General features: G+C 52.7%; 1 protein-coding gene across 3 annotated transcripts; it reads right to left on the bottom strand.

The window, feature by feature from the left end:
- Window positions 1–494: 494 nt before the first annotated feature.
- AKAP8 (A-kinase anchoring protein 8) lies at window positions 495–25,331 on the bottom strand. Of its 3 annotated transcripts, none has more exons than XM_004060199.4 (14): window positions 25,202–25,331; window positions 22,466–22,504; window positions 20,093–20,125; window positions 19,277–19,556; window positions 18,340–18,829; window positions 17,707–17,836; window positions 17,441–17,487; window positions 15,637–15,670; window positions 13,726–13,813; window positions 9,385–9,526; window positions 9,004–9,097; window positions 8,120–8,250; window positions 6,238–6,333; window positions 495–2,334 (listed from the first exon to the last, which is right to left on the bottom strand). In XM_004060199.4, the coding sequence occupies exons 1-14, from the start codon at window positions 25,218–25,220 to the stop codon at window positions 1,879–1,881; spliced, it is 2,079 nt and encodes a 692-aa protein (XP_004060247.1). In that variant the 5' UTR covers window positions 25,221–25,331; the 3' UTR covers window positions 495–1,878. The 3 variants fall into 3 exon arrangements, with proteins under 3 accessions (XP_004060247.1, XP_055228006.1, XP_018871032.1); XM_055372031.2 differs by lacking the exon at window positions 25,202–25,331 and adding an exon at window positions 24,516–24,970; XM_019015487.2 differs by lacking the exons at window positions 20,093–20,125; window positions 22,466–22,504; window positions 25,202–25,331 and having other exon boundaries at window positions 19,326–19,556.
- Window positions 25,332–25,414: the final 83 nt, after the last annotated feature.

The raw sequence follows: 25,414 nt of genomic DNA on the forward strand, positions 1-25,414 counted from the left end.
TACAGGTGCGTGCCACCACACCCAGCTAATTTTTGGTATAGACAGGGTTTTGCCATGTTGGCCAGGCTGGTCTTGAACTCCCGACTTCTAGTGATCCACCTGCGTCGGTCTCCTAAAGTGCCGGGAATACAGGTGTGAGCCACGATGCCTGGCCAGGTCTTGGATTTTTATAAGAAGAAAAAAAAGGTGTGGAGTAGGGGAGAGCCGGGTGCAGTGGCTCATGCCTGTAATCCTGGGAGGCAGAGGTTGCAGTAAGCCAAGATCACGCCACTGCACTCCAGCCTGGGCAACAGAATAAGACTCTCTCAAAAAAAAGAAAGAAAATTAAGGAAATAAAGCAGTTCCACTAGTGATGTTTTTCTGCACTACTGTTCAATGCTACCGACATTTTTGCCTTAAGAGAACAAGCTTAAAAGGCATGCTCACCCTGCGATTAAGACACATCTACACAACACAAACGGATGCTGAGCAGAAATGACCCAGAGGCACCGTCGTCTTATCAAGCAGTTTATTTCCATTTTCAGTTCTAATGTTGACTTTTTCATAAATATTCACCTGGAATCTCCACTAAGGCTCCTCATGAGCAGGGCCCAATTCCTAGAATTTGCTTGGTGAGTTAGCCCCTGGTATACAGTAGAGGCTCGCCAAATATTTTACTGCCTCCTTTCTAATGATTTCCCAGTGGCCAGCGTTTCCCAACATGTGAGATGTACAGTTCAAAAGGCCACAGGGAAACTGACACAGCAGGGCCATTTCAAAAGGGGAGGATCTTCCAATTCTTCTGATTTTAGGAAATTCTGTTGCGTGCTAACCTTGAACACATGCTAGCCCCCCTTTCTCAGATTTGGAAAGATCTAAAGTAATAGTTATTTCTCTAAAATGAAACATATATTTCATTATATATATATATTACAGATAGCTTCTATCTATGGCAATTTATGTTGGATTATTCCATCTATGGGAATCACATCAAGTTTTCTTTCCTTTTTAAGAGATGGGGTCTTGCTATGTTGTCCAGGTTGGTCTTGAACTCCTGGGCTTAAGCTATCCTCTCGCCACGGCCTCCCGAAGTGCTGGGATTATAGGCATGCATCACCGTGCCTGGCCAAATTTTCTTTGTAAATACATTTGAGTGGTAGTAACTAATTTTAAAGGAAAAAAACCTGAAGTAATCTAGAGGTGGAACACAAATGAGGTAAAATATTAGAGAACTGATTCAGCAAGGACTAAAGATTGGGACGCAACGCCCTCTGCACAGTCTGGTTCTTGAGGTTGCGGTGGGTGTGTTTCCAGTGGCGTAGGTCGGTCAGATACTTCTGGCCTTTGGGAGTGCGTGGATGTGACGTGGTCAGTGCCACATGTGAACCAGGTGCTGCGAAGTCCTGTGAAAGTCACACACCATATGGTGCACTACAAAGGTACAGGTTAAAGGCTGAAGCTTGAAACATACAAAAAAAAAATCCTCTATAGAGCAAGATATATTCCTAGTATTGAGCTGTTCCCAACCAAAAAAAAAAAAAAAAAGTTAAGGAAAAAAATAAAAAAGGAAGCATTCCATCAGTGGCTGTATTGAACAAGTAATGTATCATCAAGATATAATCACCCAACCTTTATTATTCCAAGTGCACTACTGTCAAGAGACATGTTACAGCCACTAAGGACAATGTACTTCAGCTTTCAAACCTGGGCAAGAAGCCACACGACTGCATGAGACAAGCCGTGAGAGGCACTGCTCAGGAGGAAACAGCTGGGTCTCTTCACCAAAATTAGATTACAGCATATTCTGGGAGCACACGCCCTTGTACTGCTTACAAACCAAGGGAGAAAGACCAATGCATCCATCATCCCAACGCCGTCCCTGGAACAGGGAAATGAGCATCATTCTGTGGGAACAGCGTCTTTAGACTCTGCATCAGTTTGTTCCACTTCAGCATCCGCGGCAGCTGGGGCAGGAGAAACTCTGGTTTGGGCACTTTCTGCCTCTGCTGCCATTGTCTCGGCGCCATTTCCAGCCTCTGCAGCCTCACTTCTGGCCTTGGGGACACCCTTCTCAGGTGCCGTTCCACAGGGCACCTGCTCTTCCAGCAGCTGTTCAGCTTGAGGATCACTACCGGCCTCCGCTGTGTCCATGGGGCCTTCGCCCTCAGCCGGGTCCCCGTTGCTCTCTGGAGTGGGCGCTCCTTCCCCATCTACGGCCCTCACTGCTGCTGTAATCACCTCTGCTAAGACGTCCGCGGCCACCTCCTCAGGTGTCTCTTTCTTATCGTCACCTCCTAAATTGTCATCTCCTTCCATTTCTGGATCAACAGTTTCACTGGTGAAAGGGTCCTCACCCTGGCCAAAGAGGAAACGCAGGTCAGTGTGGTGTAAGCAGAGCTCAGGAGGCCCATGACTGCTGGGATGTCAGCTTTTCAGAACCAGCAGTCCACAAGGGAAACACTTCTGTAAATTACGCCACAGGAGTGAATCCTACATGTTCTCAGAGCCTACAGATTCAGAAAACACCTTGGGGAGATATTCTGCAATTTTTTTTTTTTTGAGATGGAGTCTCGCTGTTGCCCAGGCTGGACTGCAGTGGTGCGATCTCGGCTCACTGCAACCTCCGCCTCCTGGGTTTTTAGTAGAGATGGGGTTTCCACCCACCTCAGCCTCCCAAAGTGCTGCGATTACAGGTGTGAACCACCATGCCCAGCCCATTCTGCAATTTTTTTTTTTTTTTTTTTGAGATGGAGTTTTGCTCTTTGTTGCCCAGGATGGAGTGCAATGGCGCGATCTCGGCTCACCACAACCTCTGCCTCCTGGTTTCAAGTGATTCTCCTGCCTCAGCCTCCTGAGTAGCTGGGATTACAGGCAGGAGCCACCACGCCCGGCTAATTTTGTATTTTTAGTGGAGACGGGGTTTCACCATGTTGGGCAGACTGGTCTGGAACTCCAGACCTCAGGTGATCCGCCTGCCTTGGCCTCCCAAAATGCTGGGATTACAGGCGTGAGCCGCCGCGCCTGGCCTGCAATTTTTTTTTTTTTTGAGACGGAGTCTCGCTCTGTCGCCCAGGCTGGAGTGCAATGGCGCGATCTCGGCTCACTGCAAGCTCCACCTCCTGGGTTCACGCCATTCTCCTGCCTCAGCCTCCCGAGTAGCTGGGACTACAGGCGCCCGCCACCACGCCCGGCTAATTTTTAGTATTTTTAGTAGAGACGGGGTTTCACCGTGTTAGCCAGGATGGTCTCGATCTCCTGACCTCGTGATCCACCCGCCTCGGCCTCCCAAAGTGCTGGGATTACAGGCGTGAGCCACCGCGCCCGGCCCTGGCCTGCAATTTTTAATCAAGCATGTACCAGCGAGGAAAAGTTCACAAGCCCAGCCTTAACTTGATGTTTTTTAAAAAAGGGCATGAGGCCGGGCGTGGTGGCTCACACCTGTAATCCCAGCACTTTGGGAGGCCAAGGTGGGCGGATCACGAGGTCAGGACATGGACACCATCCTGGCTTAACACAGTGAAACCCCATCTCTACTAAAAATACAAAAAAAAAAATTAGCCGGGCACGGTGGCGGGCGCCTGTAGTCCCAGCTACTCAGGAGGCTGAGGCGGCAGAATGACGTGAACCTGGGAGGCGGAGCTTGCAGTAAGTCGAGATCATGCCACTGAACTCCAGCCTGGCAGCCTGGGCGACAGAGCCAGACTCTGTCTCAAAAAAATAAAATAAAATAAAATAAAAAAGGGCATGTAATAGGAAGTTAACACTACGTAATATTTTAGTTTCATTAAGGTACAGTGGCTCACGCCTGTACTCCCAGCACTTTGGGAGGCTGGGGCTGGAGGACTGCCGGAGCTCAGGAGTTCGAGACCAGCCTGGGCAACGTGGCGAATCAAGATTCAAATCCAAGTCTGACTCCCTCAGAAGTCAAAATTCTCCTAAGTATATGCTAGAAAACTATCTGTAGTCTAAAACAAGCAAACTAAAAGTTATCATTACCAGATTAGGAAACATGTTTTAAAATATGATGCTTAGGGCAAGGCGCTCACGCCTGTAACCCCAGCAATTTGGGAGGTCAAGGCGGGAGGATCACTTGAGGCCAGACCAGCATGGGCAACAGAGCAAGACTGTCTTAAAAAATTAGCCAGTGTGTGGCCGGGCGCAGTGGCTCACATCTGTAATCCCAACACTTTGGGAGGCTGAAGCAGGCAGATCACAAGGTCAGGAGATAGAGACCATCCTGGCTAACATAGTGAAACCCCATCTCTCTTTTTTTTTTTTTTTGAGACGGAGTCTTGGTCTGTCGCCAAGGCTGGAGTGCAATGGCACGATCTTGGCTCACTGCAACCTGCACCTCCCGGATTCAAGCAATTCACTGCCTCAGCCTCCCAAGTAGCTGGGATTACAGGTGCCCGCCACCACGCCTGGCTACTTTTTTTTTATTTTTAGTAGAGATGGGGTTTCACCATCTTGGCCAGGCTGGTCTTGAACTCCTGACCTTGTGATGCACCCGCCTCGGCCTCCCCAAGTGCTGGGATTACAGGCGTGAGCCACCGCGCCCAGCCACCCCATCCCCCTGCAAAACATTAGCCAGGCGTGGTGGTGGGCGCCTGTAGTCCCAGGTACTCAGGAGGCTGAGGCAGGAGAACGGCATGAACCCAGGACACAGAGCTTGCAGTGAGCCGGGATCGCACCACTGCACTCCAGCCTGGGTGACAGAGCAAGACTCCATCTCAAAAAAAAAAAAAATTAGCCGAGTGTGGTGGTGTACTATTGCAGTCCCAGCTACCTAGTAGGCTGAGTGGGGAGGATCTCTTGAGCTCAGGAATTCCTGCAGAGATTCTCTGCAGGAATCTCTTGGCTGGGTACCAAGAGAACAAGACCGACTCAAAAAAAAAAAAAGACACTTAAAAGCCTGAGCCCACACTTGACTCTGGAAACTTTTACCTTGCTTAAGCTGCAAAGGTAAAATATACATCAGTCATGTTTCCTCCCTCTTTTTTTTTTTTTTTTTTTTTTTTTTGAGACAAGGTCTCACTCTGTCATCCAGGCTGGAGTGCAGTGGCACGATCTTGGCTCACTGCAACCTCCGCCTCCTGAGTAGCTGGGACCACAGGCGCATGCCACCACGCCTGGCTAATTTATGTATTTTTTGTACAGACAGGGTTTCACCATGTTGTCAGGGCTGGTCTCGAACTCCTGAACTTAAAGCGACCCGCCCACCCCCAGCCTCCCAAAGTACTGGGATTACAGGTGTGAGCCACCACGCCCGGCCCAGTCATGTTTCTTGAATTGGTTATTTAGATTCTGTGCCTTTAATAGATGGAACTGTCAAATATGGAAGCGTTTAGTAACTGAGAGGAGGGCAAAGGTCCTGAAGTCAGGTTGTGGGCTGGGACTTAGCCACCTGCCCCAAATGCTAAAGTCCCGGGATGAACACTGAGCAAAATGGGTTTCACAAGGAAGAACTGGGAGCTCTTCCAACCAGCCTTCTCTCCATGAGCACCCACTTTGGGACTTCGATATGCTGCTCCCATCATGAAGGCTCTGATTCTTCACTACCCCTCACCTTCAACCTCACTGTCAGTTGGCTCTATCAGTGAAATCTCTTTTTAGCTTCTCTCCTGGCAAATTCTCATGTACCTTGGATTCCTTTTTTCTTTTTTTGAAACAGGGTCTCGCTCTGTCACCTGGGCTGGAGTGTAGTGGCGCAATCGTTAACTCCTCTAACTCCTGAGCTCAGGGATCCTCCTGCCTCAGCCTCCCAAACTATTGGCATTACAGGCATGAGCTGTAACTCTCAGTTCCCCGCTTTCCTGGTTTTCAAGACCAGTCTTGCTATGTTACCCAGGCTGAAGTGCAGTGGTAACACCATCACTCACTGTAGCCTCAAATTCCTGGGCTCAAGCAATCCTCCCATCCCAGCTTCCCGAGTAGGGCTAACCTTGGGTTTTTCTTTAAAAAATCACCTAACCATCATTTGCTCAGAATTTTAAGGCTAAACAATCAGGATTTTTCATGGTAAAAATCCATTGCGCACTGATTAATCAAGCAGCGCCACATCCCCAGAGTCCCCAGGCAAGCATTGACTCATTGGAAATCCCAGTTGTCATGTTCCTGAGCTTGATGCATTCCAGTGTCCCTCAACTGTCAAAAGACTCAGAAATGCTAAACGCTGCACTCTGGATTCAACTCCCTGCTCATGGGGTTCATCTTCCCTTTTGAAAGCTTTTCCTGTCTGTGGTACTTGCAAGCACAAACCTTGAGGTATTTTTCCAGCATCTTCACTATATGTCTGTTGTTCAAAACACTCTTAGCCACATGGAGACTGGTTTTCTTGAACTGTTCAGCAGCCAACTGCAAAGGGAACCAAATGTGAGCTCTTAAAAATGGCAAAGATTAAGGAAGAGAATAAACCAGCCAGGCTCTGCCGAGTCATCCTGAGATCAGCCCTATGCAGAGAGGCGAATCTCAAAACGCCAGCCTCCAAGAATAGAGAGAAGGCTCCAGAGACTGTGCAACCAAGACTAACAAACTGGAAAAGCTGGGCAATCTTAAGAGATAAACGCAAAGATGCACCACTGATACCCATGTAGCACATGCAGAATTGGGGGTGAAACAAGAGCGTTTACAAATGAAAGGCTGTGTGGACTCAGTGGAGGAAAAGGACAAGCTCTTTCTTTTCAATTTTTGGGGTTACATTGATTTCGTAAGTTCAACAACAAAAGTATGACTATGCTGGGTGTGGCAGCTCATGCCTGTAATCCTAGCACGTTGGGAGGCTGAGGCATGTGGATCACTTGAGGCCAGGAGTTCGAGACAAGCCTGGCCATCATGGTGAAACCCTGTCTCTACAAAATATAAAAACTAGCTGGGTGTGGTGGTGCACACCCGTAATCCCAGCTACTCAGGAGACTGAGGCATGAGAATTTGGGAGATGGAGGTTGTAATCAGCTGAGATTGTACCACTGCATTCCAGCCTGGGCAATGGAGTGAGACTCTGTCTCAAAAAATAAAATTAAAAACAAAAACAAAAACAAAAAACAAACACACAACCATGACTGCACCAAGTCTCTGACTGTTTTAGAGCCTGACTCGTTTGCACAATGGTCCCTTGTTTGTATACTGCTTTTCAGCTGATCTTTAACAGTACTGGGGCTGGGTGCAGTGGCTCACACCTGTAATCCCAGCACTCTGGGAGGTTGAGGCGGGTGGATCACCTGAGGTCAGGAGTTCAAGACCAGCCTGGCCAACATGGTGAAACCCCGTCTCTATTAAAAATACAAAAAATTAGCCGGGCATTGTGGTGGGCGCCTGTAATCCCAGCTACTTAGGAGGCTGAGGCTGGAGAAGTGCTTGAACCTGGGAGGTAGAAGTTGCAGTGAACTGAGATCGTGCCACTGCACTCCAGCCTGGGCAACAAGAGTGAAACTCTGTAAAAAAAAAAAAAACAAAAACGTAAACCAAAAAACCAAAACCAAAACCAAAACCAAAACACAGTACTGTGACATGGGTGGGCAGCTCTTGACCTCCCCATTTAATAGCTGAGTAAACTAAGGAGAGAGCTGCTAACCCAGGGCCAGAAAGTGACAGGCTGCAGAGCAAACGCAGCCACAGGCACTCTTCACTGTCTGCTTTTCTGCACTGACAGCAGGTAGAGCTGTCTCTGGATAGGGCCTCTATGGTCTGCAATGCTAAAAATACTCATGATCTGACTCTTTACAAAATGAGGTATTTTTCCAGCATCTTCAACATTTGGCCCCTGGGCTCAACATTTAGCCTGAAGCCCCAGCAGCTAGGTAAGGACAGAACCAGTCCTTTAGTCCAAGTCCCCTGGGCCACTCGGCTTTCAATGGCCCTTCGGTCTCAGCTTATGGAAGCCCCCAGGCCTTCCGCTAGTGGGAAACTGACCAACGTGGAAACACTATCAGGAGAATCTCAGCTACTGCATTTAGTCGAGTCTAAGCAACACATTTTCTCACATTTTTATAAAAATTGAGACGAATCTTACGACCCATCGATGGAAGTGACAGACTTGAAACATAGCAAGAACCCCTAAAGATGTTGTTATTCCCCATAAGACACAGCAGGCTCTGAGCCGCAGCCCTGCAATGAGCACCCCAAGCAGTGTGGGAAGACTCACCCTGCGGTTGTGATTGTGGTCCACGGAGTGCAGGTGCCGCTGGAGGAGCTGCGGCTGTGCAGGAATTAGCATGTCGCAGGCCAGGCAGTGAGCAGCCTCGATCTTCTTGAAGAAGTGCTCCTGGCCAATCCCTGCCAGGAAACGCATGTCTTGTAGGATCTGGGACAGCAAGTGATGCTTTCCTCCTACTCCCCATCCGGGCCCACGTTTTCTCCCTGCAACTCTAAGGAATCAGAAGGGCACAGCCTGCCTTTCTATGGGGAGTATGGGTCAGCACATCGGCCTCTATAGCTGTGAATTCTGCACTTTTCAGCTTTTCTGTTCCTCCTGGTTGTTTCTTTTCAAACCAAGGAGGAAAAGACATGAAAGTGCTTAACGTCACTGATATAAGCTGCGATCTAAGCAAGGCCACATCCGAAGGTTTCTTTCTTTCCATTGCTGCTGAGCGCTCTTCCCATGGGTCTCGTCATCACCTTCTCAGCCAACTTGGGCTGGCTTCATGCCACTTTTTTTTTTTTTTTTTTGAGACAGAGTCTTGCTCTGTCGCCTAGGCTGGAGTGCAGTGGTGCAATCTTGGCTCACTGCAACCTCTGACTCCCGGGTTGACACCATTCTCCTGCCTCAGCCTCCCAAGTAGCTGGGACTACAGGTGCCCGCCACCATGCCCGGCTAATTTTTTGTATTTTTTTAGTAGAGACGGGGTTTCACCGTGTCAGACAGGATGGCCTCGATCTCCTGACCTCATGATCCGCCTGCCTCAGCCTCCCAAAGTGCTGGGATTACAGGCGTGAGCCACCGTGCCCGGCCTCGCGCCACGTTTTACGGGTCCTGTCACATGCCTTACTACCATCCAGGAAAGCACTCATCCTGGGATCACAACTCACCTTTGAAAGGATCTGGTTTTGGTTTTGCGGTTTCTTTCTCCATCAATTCCTGACGCCGCTTCTCAATTTTCTTATTTCTGTTTACAATGTATTCCTAGGTGGGATTGGAGAGGGCATAAAGTAAAATGAGAGGTGGGCGCATGTGGGCATTTCTCAGCTGCCAGGGCTAGGCAGGCAGCTATCAGAGCAGCTGGGTGGGGCAGCACAGCATGATGGCTGGAGCTCCCGGTTGTCCCTGTGACTCAGGGACTTACACAGCTACTCTATCTGGGAAAGGAAACCTTGGCCAAATATAGCCTCTGATTTCCCTTCCTCCTTCAAGGGATCCGGCACCTGCGGGATGGGCAGGAGACGCGGTGACGGGGCCCAGGTTTCCTTTACCTGGAGAAACTCCACGGTCTTGTCGGGCAGCTTGGTGCTTATGAACCGCAGGGTCTCTTTGTGAAATTTGCTTTGCAGATGCTTCTGGATCTCTTCGTCATCAAAGCTACGGAACTTGCACACAGAACAGGCAAACTGAATTCTGTAGAAGGAAAACAAGGAGGGGAGTGAAGCAGGGAGCATCAGCGAGTGAAGCAGGGAGCATCAGCTCACCTCTGGGGAGAGCTGAAATAGAAACAGGATTTTCAGTAATTTTTTTTCTTTTCTTTTCTTTTTTTTTTTTTTGTTGGAGATGGAGTTTTGCTCTTGTTGCTGAGGCTGGAGTGCAATGGTGCGATCTCAGCTAACCGCAACCTCTAACACTCAGGTTCAAGCGATTCTCCTGCCTCAGCCTCCCGAGTAGCTGGGATTACAGGGGCCCGCCACCAAGCCTGGCTAAATTTTTGTATTTGTATTTTATTTTATTTATTTATTTTTTTGAGACGGAGTCTCCCTCTGTTGCCCAGGCTGGAGTGCAGTGGTGCGATCTTGGCTCACTGCAACCTCCGCCTCCCAGGTTCAAGTGATTCTCCTGCGTCAGCCTCCCGAGTAGCTGGGATTACAGGCGCCCACCACCACTCTCAGTTAATTTTTGTATTTTTAGTAGAGACGGGGTTTCACCATGGTGGCTAGGTTGGTCTCGAACTCCTGACCTCGTGATTGACCCACCTCAGCCTCCCAAAGTGCTGGGATTACAGGCGTGAGCCACTGCGCCCAGCCTATTTTTTTTTTGTATTTTTAGTAGAGACAGGGTTTCACCATGTTGGCCAGGCTGGTCTCGAACTCCTGACCTCAGATGATCCACCTGCCTCAGCCTCCCCAAAGTGCTGGGATTACAGGCGTGAGCCACCGCGCCCAGACTTTTCTTTTTCTCGAGATGAGATTTCACTATATTGCTCAGGCTGTTCTCAAACCCCTGGGCTCAAGCGATCCTCCCATCTCAGCCTCCCAAGTAGCTGGGATTAGAGGTGCATGCCACCGCACTCAGCCAGGGAAAGTGGCTGCTGAACCAAGAGTTCCGACTTCCCAAGGGGCAACAGAACGGCAGTTACCCAAACTTCCCCAGCTGAAGAATGGGAACACAGGCTTGCAGGTATCTCAGGAAAATGACTCGCATAGTAATCTGCTGACACTGCAGCCCCTCTGGCCCCAAAGCCCCTGAGAAAACACCAGAAAGCTGCAACTGCTTGGAACTGGGGACGCCCTAGGCTCTGGCTGGCAGCTCTTGGGGCCCAGCATCTAGCTTCACAGCTTCTCAGATGAGTTCCTCTCTGCAGGCACTGGGATGACACAAGGCAACCTCATTTTACGTGCAGACAAAACACCTCGCACAATTCAAAACACAAAACCCAGTATCAGTTCTGCCATGAGACTACACGTAAAGACATGTCACATCAAATTCTACAGATAAAAAGTGAGGCTTCTTTGTCACAGGCTTTCAAAGCCTCCCCAAATGCAACCACGCTGCATGGCAAGGGAGAGCAGCCTGCAGGCCCCCAGGCCACCACACTGGGGTGCTCCCTCCCTGGCTCTCTCCTGGAGGCTCCTGCCCTTCTGGTGTAGGGGTACAGGCCCTGTGGCACTCAGGACTTCACCTCTGCCAACTCCACATGCCTGGCTTCTGACCTCTGACAAGCACCATGAAGACACTTCTGCTTCTGCAGACAGGCCCTACGTAGGCGGGGAGGGGACAATCTCCCGGGGCTCATACACAGCACTGTCAGGAAGCTACTGATGAGCTGTGTGCTTCCCTGCTACACCTCTGCCTCCCCATGAGAATTCCTCCAAGTCCCTTCAAGATCCTCAGTCATGGCCAGGCGCGGTGGTTCATGCCTGTACTCCCAGCACTTTGGGAGACCAAGGTGCGTGGATCACCTGAGGTCAGGAGTTTGAGACCAGTCTGGCCAACATGGTGAAACCCCGTCACTACTAAAAGTACAAAAAATAGCTGGGTGTGGTGGCGGGTGCCTGTAATTTCAGCTACTTGGGAGGCTGAGGTAGGAGGATCACTTGAGCCCAGGAGGTGGAGTGTTGCAGTGAGCTGAGATCGTGCCACTGCACTCTAGGCTGGGCGACACAGCAAGACTCCATCTCAAAGGATAAAAAAAAAAAAAAGAAAAAGATCCTCAGTCACTAGCGCACACTCTAAAGGTTTCTTTTTTTTTTTTTTAAAGTCTCCTGTTCATTGGAAGAACATACAAGATGAAAAAAAGCAAAAAGAAAAAAAAAAAAAAGCAAAGAATAGTAAAAAAAAATGTCATCTCTATACCCTTCTCCCAGTACTCTGGGAGGCCAAGGCAGGAAGATCTCTTGAGGCTAGTTCAAGAACAGCCCAAGCAACAGAGAAAGACCCCTGTCTCTTTATTAGATTATTTAAGTTTAAAAATAATTGAAAAGAAAACGTCATCTCAGTTTCCATGTGACATGAAAAGTCATCTACTCTATCCATTTATCTGTTTAAAATAACAAGGGTTTCAATGTTCCTGTACCACTTAAGGAGAAACAGTTCTGCATTTGGTTCCTGGCTTCGTTTTGCTAAGCATTTCTCTTTTTTTTTTTTTTTTTTTGAATCCTTGACTTAAGGTTCACATGGAACAGTGATTTTCTTTTTTTTTTGTTGTTCCTGAGATGGAGTCTTGCTCCGTCACCCACGCTGGAGTGCAATAGCACAATCTCGGCTCACTGAGATGGAGTTTTTGAGATGGAGTTTCGCTCTTGTTGCCCAGGCTGGAATGCAGTGGTGTGATCTTGGCTCACTGCAACCTCCACCTCCTGGGTTCAAGCAATTCTCCCGCCTCAGCCTCCCGAGCAGTGGGGAATACAGGCATGCGCCACCATGCCGGACGAATTTTGTATTTTTAGTAGAGACTGGGTTTCTCCATGTTGGTCAGGCTGGTCTCGAACTCCCAACCTCAGGTGATCCGCCTGCCTTGGCCTCCCAAAGTGGTGGGATTACAGGCGTGAGCCACTGCCCCTAGCCCGTTTCTTTTTCTTTTTGAGACAGAGTCTTGCTCTGTCGCCCAGGCTGGAGTGCAGTGGTGCAACCTTGGCTCACTACAAAGTCCACCTCCCCAGTTTAAGTGATTCTCCTGCCTCAGCCTCCCGAGTAGCTGAGATTACAGGCACCTGCCACCATGCCTGGCTAATTTTTGTAATTTTAGTAGAGATGGGTTTCACCATATTGACCAGGCTGGTCTTGAACTCCCGGCCTCAAGCGATCCGCCAGCTCAGCCTTCCAAAGTGCTGGAATTACATGTGTGAGCCGCGGCATCTGGCCCCTTTTACTAAGCATTTCTTTGAACACGACAATCACTGCCCAGGCTGGGCGCAGTGGCTCACGCTTGTAATCCCAGCACTTTGGGAGGCCAAGGCGGGCAGATCACAAGATCAGGAGTTTGAGACCAGCCTTGCCAACGTGGTGAATCCCGACCTCTACTAAAAATACAAAAATTAGCCGGGCGTGGTGGCAGGCGCCTGTAATCCTAGCTACTCGGGAGGCTGAGGCAGAACTGCTTGAACCTAGGAGGCAGAGGTTGCAGTGAGCCGAGATTACGCTATTGCACTCCAGCCTGGGCGACAGAGCAAGACTCCATCTCAGAAACAAACAAACAAAAGAAAATCACTGTCCCATGTGAACCTTAAGGTCAAGGATTCCCCAGCATCACATGATCACTGGTGATTTCAGTTTCTAGTCAGAAGCCACTTAACTCCTGGCAGAGAGAGGCAGGCACATGGTGTGCTCACGATGACATCCTTTGGGCTCAACATTTTTGCAATCCTTTTCTATTGTGGGACAAAATCTTGATGGTAGGATCATCTCTCTACCTGTCTCCTAGCTATGTCAAACTCCAGGGGTGGTCTGGATTTGGATAAGATGAACACAGGACAGTGTCTGAGATGCCAGACACCAGGCCAGGGGACAGGGATGTCCCTCAGGCCTGCAGGAGAGTAACAGAGCCCGCTGCTGAGCAGTTATGGACCATACAGACCCACGAGCAAGGCTGGGATTCCAGAGGAATAGAGACACAGGAGTCAAACACCAATCCTCTAAAGCAAGAACAGAAACCTAACCACCAAAGCAATGTCCCAGCCGTCCTAGAAGACAGGTAGCTCGTGTGCTGGGAGCACGAGTGATGGTCTTTTCTGCACTCCCAATTGTTTACTGTTTTGCCTCCCACTGGTTTGGCCAGAGGAGTCAGGCCACCAGGCCCCCAGCATTGTGGAGCGAGGACAGGTGAGCTTGGCAGCGCCTCCACCGCACGAGTCCACCTCCTCCTGTGGGGTCGTGTGCCCGCGCCTCACCTGTCGGCTGCACGGTCCCGCGTCCTGTCTCTTCTCCTTTGCTTTTCCCTTCTCTTCTTCACATCCTCGTCCTCGTCCTCCTTCTCTCCTGTAACAGACAAGTCCCTTCGAGACGCTCTGAGTGGCCTGCAAAGGAGCTGAGCTCCAGGGCCTGGTCGGGGGGCTGCAGCTTGGCCACCGCACCCTGTGCCCTGCCACTGCCTGCACCACGCGGCAGGGTCCAGGATGCCCCAAGGCACTGTCAGAGACTCCTGGTGGACACGGGCCTGGAGTGAGAGCCCGGAGTAGTCACCAAACTCCCCACATGGCCTGAGGCGGCCAGGATGGGCCAGGGACACAGCCTGCCCACCCCATGTGCACCACAGCCCCCTGCTCCCTCTGTCCTCCCCATTCTGCTTGTCCAATCTCATGCCCTGCGATGGGGTCTTCTCCCAATATCACAGGAGAAGCCAATTCTCCCCGGATGAAGAGGCGGCAGCTGAAGGCCTCAGGAAGTGAAGCAGCTGCTCCGCCGCCCTCTATCCCACCTCTAGGTGGACCGTGACGAGCGTCCTGGCGGCCCCGTCTGAACTAGGGCCTCAGCAGGTCTGACAGTCCTTGCTGGCCCGACCTCTATCTTCCACTCACAAAAACCGTCAATCTAGGGCTTTCCCAGGGCTGCGTGGGAAGCAATCCTAGAAAAAAATTTGGGAAGAGACCAATTGGTCCTCCCGTCCGTCCCCCGGGGCCAGCAGAGGAGCTCCTCGGAGAGCCATGCGGCCATCGTCCCAGCATGAGGCCAGGGACGGACGCTGAAAAAAGGTTGGAGAAGCATCTGAACTGTAACCCCTACCCCTGATGCCAGTCCCGAGACTGTCCCACGAAGATGGCGACCGGCGTGCGCTGCTCAGAAGCCTCTCAAAAGGGCGTGTGGGATTTTTGGCAAGAGGTCACTGCCTGAAACTATGACTGCTGTTTAATAGCAAAGTCATCCCGGGTAGGTAGCAGGACCTGCGCGCAACAGACATGTCACCTTTGCTTTAGCATTGTGCCACTAAGCGCTCGGGGCGCCCCGTGCTATGGACAGGACTGCTGCGGGTCGCGGGGGGGAGGACCGCAGAGGGCTGGCAAAGCCTGAACAGGAGGAACATCTAAGCCAAGGGCCTTCAGAATGGATGGGAGCAGGGCCACTGAGGAGCCAGCCTGTGATCCTTGGGGTAACCAGCTACGGAAAGACCCACAGGACAGGTAAAGAAACAAGTGGCTTCAGGGTGAGCTCCAGGCCGCGGCACCTCAGGCCGCTCTGCCATGAGGGATTTAAGCCTGCTCTGCTGTTGCTGCAGACCCTCTGGTCTCCTGCATTGGACATGAAGAGACCTGCTGAATGGCGCCTGCCTCTCAAAGACCCAGTGGGCCTGGGTGCTCCCGACCCCGCAGGTGTCTGCTGTCACACACTCGCAGGCACGAAGCAATGTGCAGTGCAGCTGCCAGTATCCCCACCACAGAGGCCCACAGCACAGCCCAGGGCAGGCAACTGAAGGAACTGGACACAAGGAAGCCCCAGAGAAAACAGTTCAGGGAAATGCACTGGCTGAGGAGGGCACAGAAGATGGGCTGGGGGCCTCTTCTCTCATGTTTCTCCTTCCCTACAAACTTCGACTGTGGTGGACACCCAAGGCTGCCCCCCATCCCCACTGCAGCCCGCATCGGGTCAGGCAGACAGACCCGTTTCCAGTAAATGCTGCCCCAGACACTTTGAAGCAAAGTGTTGGCTGATCGCCACGGTCAAGGCCCATCTGGTGGCTGCAGCCCCTCTTCCCCCACAGCCACGGGCCCCCCCATCCAGGCCCCTGGCTTGCTCAGAAGCTGGGCAGTAAGTGCGGGGCAGCTGGGAAGACATAGGAAAGCTGCAAGGGACACGGTGACGCCTACCTCTTTGCCTCCCAGAGTCACAGAATTCATCCTCCTGGAAAAGAGTATACACAAAGTCCGGCAGTGAGCTGGTGTGTCCAGAACTCTCCACAACCAGCCCAGTCCCTGGCCACTGCCTGGTAGGCAGTCTCACCCAAGACCTAGGTTGCTATGCCGCCAAGAATGAGCCACAGTGTGTTAGGACCAGCCTCCGGGGCTCAGGACAGGGCCTGTGTGTCCTGTTATTACTCCTAGTTGCCTTCAGAGATTCTGTGACAATGACCTTGCTAAAAAGCCACTCACCCACCCTCTCTCGGTTCCTCCTAAGCTGCAGAACTGCCTGCCCCATGACAAAGACCCACCCGTACAATTCTATGAACAGAGCCTGTTCACCAACCGTAGGGAGAGAGAGTCTCACTTGGGGGATGCCAGTTCCGGCATTCTTCATAGAAAATGGGTTCCACCACGTTTCCCGAGCTTTTGTTTATATTTACCCAATGTCTTTTTTTTTTTTTTTTTTTTTTGAGACGGAGTCTCGCCCTGCCTCCCAGGCTGGAGTGCAATGACGCAATCTCGGCTCACTGCAACCTCTGCCTCCTGGGTTGAAGCAAATCTTCTGCCTCAGCCTCCCGAGTAGCTGGGACTATAGGCGCATGCTGCCACATCCAGCTAATTTTTGTATTTTCAGTAGAGACGGGGTTTCACCATATTGGCCAGCATGGTCTCAATCTTGTGACCTCGTGATCCACCCGCCTTGGCCTCCCAAAGTGCTGGGATTACAGGTGTGAGCCACCGCGCCAGGCCTATATTTACCCGATGTCTTAATAACAATCACGTATAGATAAAAACGATTCAACTGAGAATCTGAACAGAGCTGACTCCTTAGGCAGTGAACATACGGCTAAATTAACAATCAGCAGGTTTACAGAGATTCCTAATCTCAAGACCAGCAAAATAGGGATCAAGTGAGACTCTGAAAACCTGAAAAGCCACCATCTCCTGCCTGTTCCCTGCCTGTGTGACTCTAAGGACTTGGGGAAGGCCCTCCTTCCCACGCTGGACCTCCAGGCCCTACACCTCCAACTTGGATCAGAATCTACACTGGGGTGGCTGAGGCACCTCCCCAAGAGCTTGGGGTGGTCCCGGCTATGAACTGGCCCCACATGCTGCCTGCCTGTGCCTTGTTGTGAGGATGGAAGGATGAGGACACCAGTCAGCGGCACCCGGCACGGAGCTGGCGGCAAATGAGCCTCCAGCCTGTGCTTGGAGGCTTCAGCCCACAGTCCCTGCACTTACTGGCCTAGAAACCAGGGAGAGGAACTGGGAGCTTTTTTCAGAAAGGGAATGTTTGTTGCAAGTTGAAAACTTTTTTTTTTTTTTGAGAGGGAGTCTCCCTCTGTCGCCCAGGCTGGGGTGCAGTGATGCAACGTCAGCTCACTGCAACCTCCATCTCCCAGGTTCAAGTGATCCTCCTCCCTCAGCCTCCCAAGTAGCTGCGACTACAGGCAAGTGCCACCACTCCTGGCTAATTTTTGTATTTTTAATCGAGACGGGGTTTCACCATGTTGGCCACGCTGGTCTCCAACTCTTGACCTCAAGTGATCCACCCACCTGAGCCCCCCTAAGTGCTAGGATTACAGGTGTGAGCCACCGTGCCGGCTAAGGTGGAAAACTTTTAGAAACCTAGCTAAAAGTCAGGGTCCTGAATCCACTCAGAGGTAGTCAAATCTACCATGGCAGCTGCTCCTGCCCCTTTGTGAGGAAGGGTGATTAAAGAAAGAAGAAATCCCACACTAGAGGCAAAAGGGCTGCCTGGTGGACTTACACCCTTGAATTCTTCATCTCCTGAGCGGAAGTCACCAGCTGCGTCATCTGCCAGACACAAAGAAAGGAAAAGTCAGTCCCCGGAGAACGGTCCCATCCGGTTTCCGCCCTCCCAAGCTTGCCATCCAGGGTGAGTCTGCCCTGACCACAGTGGGGGTGAAACATGCCACCTGCGAGTGTCCACGACACAGATGGGGCAAGCAGAGCCCCCAGCAGGCAGCCGACCCATCCTACATCTGCCTGGCCCACCTGGCCCCCAGGACATACCGTTTTCGGAGAAATCTCCTTCACTGTCAACCCGGGCCAGTTTGGTGTCTGGCTCCTCGTAAAGTTGGAACTGCTTCCGTTTCCTGCCCGTGCCATCTGGTCCGAAGCGGTCAAACCCTCTCCTCTTGGGCTACAGACAGTAAGCACACCCCATGAGCTACTTACCGGGGCCATGAAGATGCCCCACAGAAAAGAACAAGGAGGTTGTAGGATCAGACAACACAGGCACAAAAGGTCTTTTCAAAAAGCAAAGAGACAACATAATTTGAAACTAAAAAGAAAATCATGCTGAGTGAAAAGAAGCCAGGAACAGAAGGCCACACGTTTCGCGACTCCATTTGTGCAAAATGTCTAGAACACACAAATCCAGAGACCAGTGGTGGTTGTCAGGGGCTGGCGGGGGTGGGGAGGAGACAGGGGTGACTAATGAGAAAAAGTTTCTCTTCTGGTTGACATAAATGCTAAGATTAGACCGTGATGGTGGGGATGGTTGCACAATCCTGTAAATTAACTAAAAGTCGAACTGCACACTTAAAAACATTTAAGTGAATGTTGAGATGGGGAAATTTTACCTCAATAAAGCTGCTAAAAAGAGAAGCGAAGGCGGCCGGAAGGAACCTTGCGAGGGCTTACCCGATCCCGATCCCGCATCCGAGGCTGCGAGCGGCCACATCCGTAGGGCATGGTGCTGTCATAGCCGCCCGCCCCCTGCATGCCCATCACGCTGTAGTCAGGAGCCATGGACTGGGAGAAGAGGGACGGAGGTGGCCGGCTGGGGGAGGGCCCTCCCAGGCCCCGTCCACCCACGTAGTTCAGCTCGTTCCAGGGCGTGGACAGGGGCTCAGAGGATGCAGCGGGGGGCACGAAGGGGTCGCTGCGCATGAAGGTGCCAGGGTTGCTCCGGTCCTGGAAGCGGCCCTGGCCCCGGCCCCGCATGAAGCCATCAAGGGAGCCCCGCTCCCGGGCCGGGTCTCGGCATTCACTGTACTGCCCCCCAAAGCTGCCATTGCGGTCGGACGCCAGGTCGAAGTCATAGTCGTAGCTGTAGCTGGGGCGGTAGGGGTTGTGCTCCGGCAGGCAGGGCCTGGAGTCATAGGTCTCGAACGGCTGGAAGCGGAAGGAGCTGCAACAGAAGCACAGCCCGTCAGGGGCGGTCACCCCGATCACCCACTGCCACACTCCCTCAGTATAACCTCGACGCCCCTACATTCAAAACAGCAAACCAAACCACCCTGCATCCCACCTAAGTGCTGGGATGACCAAAACTGACCAACACCCTCCCTGGAACACTGCTGAGCAGGGGACACAGAGCCCCTGGCCACAGGAATAGCATGATGTAGAAAAAAGGAGTCTCGGGGAGCTTAGCCAACAACCACGCCCAAGCCCCGCCATGAAGAAAAGCAAGGAAGTCCTACTGTAACACCACTGACCCCCCATGAGCCCAACTCGTCAATGCCACACCCAAGAGGGAGGCGGGGACAGGCCCTCCCTCAAGAGTGGGTGCCCACTCCCATGTGCACAAAGGTGGGGATGTGTGGGGTCCCGGGGAAGGGCTTGGGTCCATAATCACCTCTCCCGGTCCTGCATGCCCTCCCCACCGCCGCCGCTCCCGCCCCTGCCTCCTTCCTTGGACATCATGTCCAAACGCTGGTTGATCTTGGCAATGAGGGAGTCGGAATTGTCGGTGCATGGCTCTGGGCCGTAAGAGGCCATGTGCATGGCAGGGGCCCCGGCCGCCAGGCCGCCATCATTGGCCTTGGCGGCCTCCCACGAGGCTGGGCCGTAGCTGTAGGTTGCGCCTGTGGTGACACTGGTGTTCTGGGCGCCATAGTAATTGTAGTTTTCATAACCTGTCACAGGGGGAGGAGCCAAGTCAGACTTCAGCAGCCACGAGGCCTGTCCATGGTGGACACAACCGGGGAGGGGCACCCGCTGCCACGGAGAAGGAAAACGGGTGTGGGACCCAGTGCTGCTGGCATCACTTCACACTGCACTGTGACCTGCCAAGAGGCAGCAGGAGGTGGCCAGAGAAAGGGGCAGCCTCAGTGCCGAGCGGCGGGTTTTCCATGCCAGACGCTAGGACCTGTTCCCCATTCAAAGCCGGGTGACTGAGAGCCTGGGAACAGCAGTTCCGGCTGCTGACAGGCCCCACAAAGGACCGCTGCTCCCAAAGCACGGTCGCAGTCCTCCCCATCATGCTCCCCTGAGGCCGCCCACCACAGCCCTCTGCAGTCCCCCCATATACACAACAGCAGCCCTGGCTGACTGCGTCCTCAGGAACAGAGCCAGAAAGTCCACGCCAGACCTCCCTGACGGGCTGACCCACCTGGCCTTCAGATCAGAGGCCCACCTGCCCGCCCACAGACCCCCCCACAGAAGGGCTTACCTTGCCAGCTGGCCACACCAGTTCCATATGCACCTTAGGGGAAACAAAAACACACAAGAGCCCTGTTTGCAGAACAAACGTACTGACACCCCAGCTGTCACCTTGCTCCACCCTCCACAGCCCCAGGGCCAGGGCTTCCCTCCGCAGCACTCAGGGAGACACCCTTGGGTGTTTTTAGCTCACTCAACTCCTACAGAGCACTAGGCTGAGAGGCTGAGCACAAGCAAGCCCTCTATCCCGGGCAAGGCCAACCTTCCGTCAGGGCAAGGGAAGGGACGCTGCACGCTCCCCAGGAAGCTCGTCCACTGTGGGCTGCTGGCCAAGAGGTTGGCCAGGCCAGACCCCAGGCAGAGTCCTCGTAAAGGGCCAGTTCCCATCAGAAGCCAGAGTGCAGGCGCTGCCAACTGCACAGCGAGGCATTGGTGCAAAGTCACGTCCTCAACTCAAGCGAAAAAGAGGACGTTATGTGCCACGAGCGACTTGGAAGGCCTCCTCCTGAAACACCAGGTGGTGGCTCAAAAGCAGCCCCACTCCCCATGTTGCCTGAGTCAGATCTCAGGCTCAGAAAACAAAGGAAGCCCTCGTGCCCTAAAACACGGGCTGGCAGAAAGCAGAAAGCCTCGCCAGCAGAGAGAATGCACTGGTCCGCCAAACAAGCCTAGCATCATGGCCCTGACTCTAGAGCAGGGGTCTGCAAAAAGTCCGGCCACACCCAGCCCACTTCCCGCCTTGGCACGGCCCTTAGGATTTTCGAATTTCAGTGCCCATAAATAAGTACCAGCACACTGCCCGTAGCCCTGTGTTCTCAGGCTCTGCCCTCAGCTAAGGATGAATTTTACGTTTTTAAATGGTTGGGGTAAAGCTTCTAAAGTATATTCAGTGAGAAATTTTGACATGAGATACATCACTTACACACTGGATCAAAACTCAGAGAACTATACAAATTAACAAAAACTATGAGCTATAGTGAATAATATCACATCAACATTGGCTGATTAATTGTAACAAATGCATCACACCAATGCAACATTTTTTTTTTTTTTTTTTTTTTTTGAGATGGAGTCTCGCTCTGTTGCATGGGCTGAAGTGCAGTGGTGCGATCTCGGCTCACTGCAAGCTCCGCCTCCCAGGTTCAAGCCATTCTCCTGTCTCAGCCTCCGGAGTAGCTGGGACTACAGGCGCCCGCCACCGTGCCTGGCTAATTTTTTTTGTATTTTTAGTAGAGACGGGGTTTCACCGTGTTAGCCAGGATGGTCTCGATCTCCTGACCTCGTGATCTGCCCGCCTCGGCCTCCCAAAGTGCTGGGATTACAGGCGTGAGCCACCGTGCCTGGCCTTTTTTTTTTTTTTTTTTTTGAGACAGGGTCGTGCTCTGTCACCCAGGCTGGAGTACAGTAGCATAATGATTAACAGCTCACTGCAGCCTTACCTCCTGGGCTCAAGCAATCTTCCTATCTCAGCCTTCTGAGTGGCCGGGACTACAGGCACGCACTGCCACGCCCCACTAATTTTTCATTAGTTGGATAAAAGGATCACTTGAGCTCGGGTCTCGAACTCCCAGGCTCAAGTGAGCCTCTTGCCTCAGCCTCCCAAACTGCTGGGATTGCAGGCGTGTGCTGCCTCGCCCAGCTAACGAAAGATCTTACTAATGAGGCCAGGTGTGGTGGCTCACGCCTGTAATCCCAGCGCTTTGATTATGGGATTATGAGGTCAGGAGTTCGAGACCAGCTTGGCCAACATGGTAAAACCCTGTCTCTACTAAAAATACAAAAATTAGCTGGGCGCAGTGGTGGGTGCCTGTAATCCCAGCTACTCGGGAGGCTGCAGCTGCAGTGAGCCGAGATCACACCACTGCACTCCAGCCTGGGCAACAGAGCAAGACTCCGTATCAAAAGAAAAAAAAAATCATACTAATGAGATTTTTAGTACACTCACTACAGGTGTAGTGTACACTCAGTACGTGGGTGGACGTATGAAACTCCACTACTCAATCTAAAGCTGTACTAAAAAGTCTGGTAATTATAGAGAAAAAACACCTCGGATATACCCTCAGCTATTTACTCAGAATAACAAAAATATTTTGCCAAAATAGAGTATTCACTAACACACAAAAATTAGGAACTTCAAATTGTATTGTCTGTAAGTAACTATTGGCATTGTCCCATCCACTCTTTCACACATTTAAGACTGCTTTCCTGCTACAGAGACTGTGGAGCCCATAAAACCACAAAGATATTCACTATCTGATCTTTTACACAAAGTTTGCTGACCCCCTGGGCTACTACTCTCCCTTGACCCAAGTTCAGCTCTGCCATGCTAGGGCCTTGAGTTAGGGGAAGCCCACGCCTCACCCGCAAAGCAGAGCCCACTTACCCTGGGTGTTGGCAGGTCCAGCACTCCACGCCCCGTAGCCTGCAAGAAGACCCCGTGAGTTAAAATTCTATTTGTCAAACCAGGGAACGGGTCCTTTTGGGGGTACTCCTAAAGGGATCTCCTTACAGTTCAGCGCCAGCCTTAGAAGAAGGAAGACCCTCCCCCCACCCCATCAAAAAAAAGCCATCACACAACTGACTAATGGCGTCATCGCATTCCACCTGGCTGAGATCAAAGCAGAAAAAGAAGGGTGGGAAGTGGGCTTGGAAGTCAGCTCCGCCCTGCAGAGGGACCTTGGCCAAGGACCTCACCTCTCCAAGATTTCATCCACAACTGAGGCTAACACAAGACAATCCACTCAGCATGAGGACACGTTCCCCCACCCACCACACAGCTAGGAAACCAGTTCAGACTGCCATCACAAGTACTTCGTAACTGAAAACAAGCATGGGAATTTAGTGACATAAATTGCATCTTTCTAAGCTGCACTTCCTGCCCCCTTTTTTTTTTTGAGGCGGGGTCTTGCTGTGTTGCCCAGGTTAGAGCGCAGTGCCGCGGTCTCGGCTCACTGCAAGCTCCGCCTCCTGGGTTCACGCCATTCTCCTGCCTCAGCCTCCCGAGTAGCTGGGACTACAGGCGCCTGCCACCACGCCCGCCTAGTTTTTTGTGTTTTTAGTAGAGACGGGGTTTCACCGTGTCAGCCAAGATGGTCTCGATCTCCTGACCTCGTGATCCGCCAGCCTCGGCCTCCCAAAGTGCTGGGATTACAGGCGTGAGTCACCACGCCCGGCCCTTCCTGCCACTTTTAAGGCCTCCACGGATCCCCTGGACCTTTAAGTCCCAGAGCCTTGGCCTGGCCCTAAGGCATCAGACAGCACTCTTCACCCCTCCACACCCCCCGCCCACTATGGCATCTGTCTGGTCCCTCCAGGAAGGAGAATGGGAACTGTGTTCTCTTTATTTCTGTGTCCCTGGGGCCCAGCACTGAGCTGCGCGCGGGTGGCCACCATGCCTGTTAAATGACTTCACTTTGATGAGGCAGGAACATATCCATGTCTCCCTCAGGAGAACAACCCCCCCGCCCCCGGCTAAGTGCCTAGTGCGTGCCGATACACCGCAAGCACCCAGCAAACCCTGTTGTCCGGAATGCCATTCAGAGACAAGGGAGCTAGGCTCATGGGTTACGAGACTTGACCCAGTCATACTGCTGAGTTTTGCCCTCTGCTATGCTACGCCTTCCCCTCCGTCATACCGCAAAACCTTCTAAATTCGCATCCGTGCAGCAGAAAGGCAGACTGCAGATTCTAACAGCAAGTAACTAACCTCGAGAGACTGCTTCTCTGTGAAGCTCTAGTGTTAAGTGGCACGCACTATTAACCTTAAAACGCTCCCGGAAACACAAGAAATCAGGGAAGCTTAACTATCTCCACTGTGTCTGAAAGGTTTTCGGCAGGTAGGAAGAGGGGGTAAAAAAAACCTCTCCAAACTAAGAATGAAAAGGAGGAATACAATACCTGCAGAAAAGATCTGATGGGAAAGAAGGGAAAGAATGGTGAAATCTACCCAGGCTGCGGAAGACCAGGAGAGCCAGGCTGAGCCTTCGCTAGGCCCCGGAAGACACCAAAGCACACCGCGCACGCTGCCGCCTCAGGACCGAAACCTCTCTCTGCAATTTCTGGTGCTGGGATACTTTTGCCCTGCCACTTCTCAAGATCGACAACTTCTCGAGCTCCTGCAGCCAGGATCAGACCACTAGCTTCTCTACAACCAGTCGAGCTCCACCCAGCATGTCCCAACTATCCCCTGTGGGCAAACTTTGCTCCCAGAAGGCTCTGATTCCAGAAGCAGGGAGCAGGCAGCTCGAGAAGATCGGCCCTACTGCAGGCCAAGCGCTAAACCCAAGTGGGGAAAGGACACGTTCCCTCCTGCACAGCCCCTCGGCCCCTCCAGGCCACAACAGACTGCCTAAAGGAGAACTACCAATCTGTCACCAGCCCCAGGGCACATCAGGTTTCCAGCTTTGTACGAACACTCAGCATCTGCCCCTCACCATCCTGTCCCAAGCCAGCACGCGCCGGGTACAGAGCTGGAGCCTGGCGAGGCTGACTCTCGCGCCGGCCGCACTCGGCCCCACCGCGCCGCACCGGGGACTAAAGGCCCGACCCCGCGCAGCCCGATGGCTTCCGGGACAGGCGTCCTGGGCCACGTCAGCCCAGCGGAGACCCTACACGGCCCCGCGGGCCGAGGGCAGGTCGGGAGAGAGGCGGCCCCCGCGGTCCGCCCGTGGCCCCAGACCCAGCTCCCCGGGTCCGACCTCACAACCCCACGCTGTGGCTCCGCCCCCTAGCGCCGCCATTTTGTGGCGTCTTCGGAAGAGGAAGCCGGGAGTGCAAACCCCGGGGTCGCTGGGGGCCGGAAGGACTCCGCCGAAGGTGAGGGGCAAAAACGGCCCACACTGTCCAAGACGCCCCCACGAAGCCCACCGCGGCGTCTGCCCCAACCCCGAGTCCCGCCCGCCTCCTCGGGGCCTGGCGACCAATCCGCACGCAGCGCCCCGGGAGCGACGGCGCCAAAGCCCAATGAGCGGCGCGCGCGCGCCCTGGCCGCCTCTCCGGAGGGCCCAGCTGCGGCAACCACGCTCGGGACGAAGGCCCGGCCCGCGGCAGTCTGCGCAGCGGCTGCGTCGCCCGCACAGAGCCTTCCCTCCCCGCTCCGCACCCAGCAGCCAACACAAACCTCCGTAGCCCTGGTCCATGTCTTCGACGCGGCCCACCAGCAGCCCCTTTTACTAGGCGACTACAGCACGCATGCGTTCAGCGCACCTCCGCCATCGACTACTGGAAGACCAGGGGCACACGTCACTACTTCCGCGCGCCCCCATTGGCTGGTCTTCACGAGGGCCCGCCCTCGCCATCCCAGCTGGCCTTTCGGGCTGCTAAGATCCAGCTC

The sequence above is a fragment of the Gorilla gorilla genome, chromosome 20 (assembly GCF_029281585.2).
Source record: "Gorilla gorilla gorilla isolate KB3781 chromosome 20, NHGRI_mGorGor1-v2.1_pri, whole genome shotgun sequence".
NCBI lineage: Eukaryota > Metazoa > Chordata > Mammalia > Primates > Hominidae > Gorilla > Gorilla gorilla.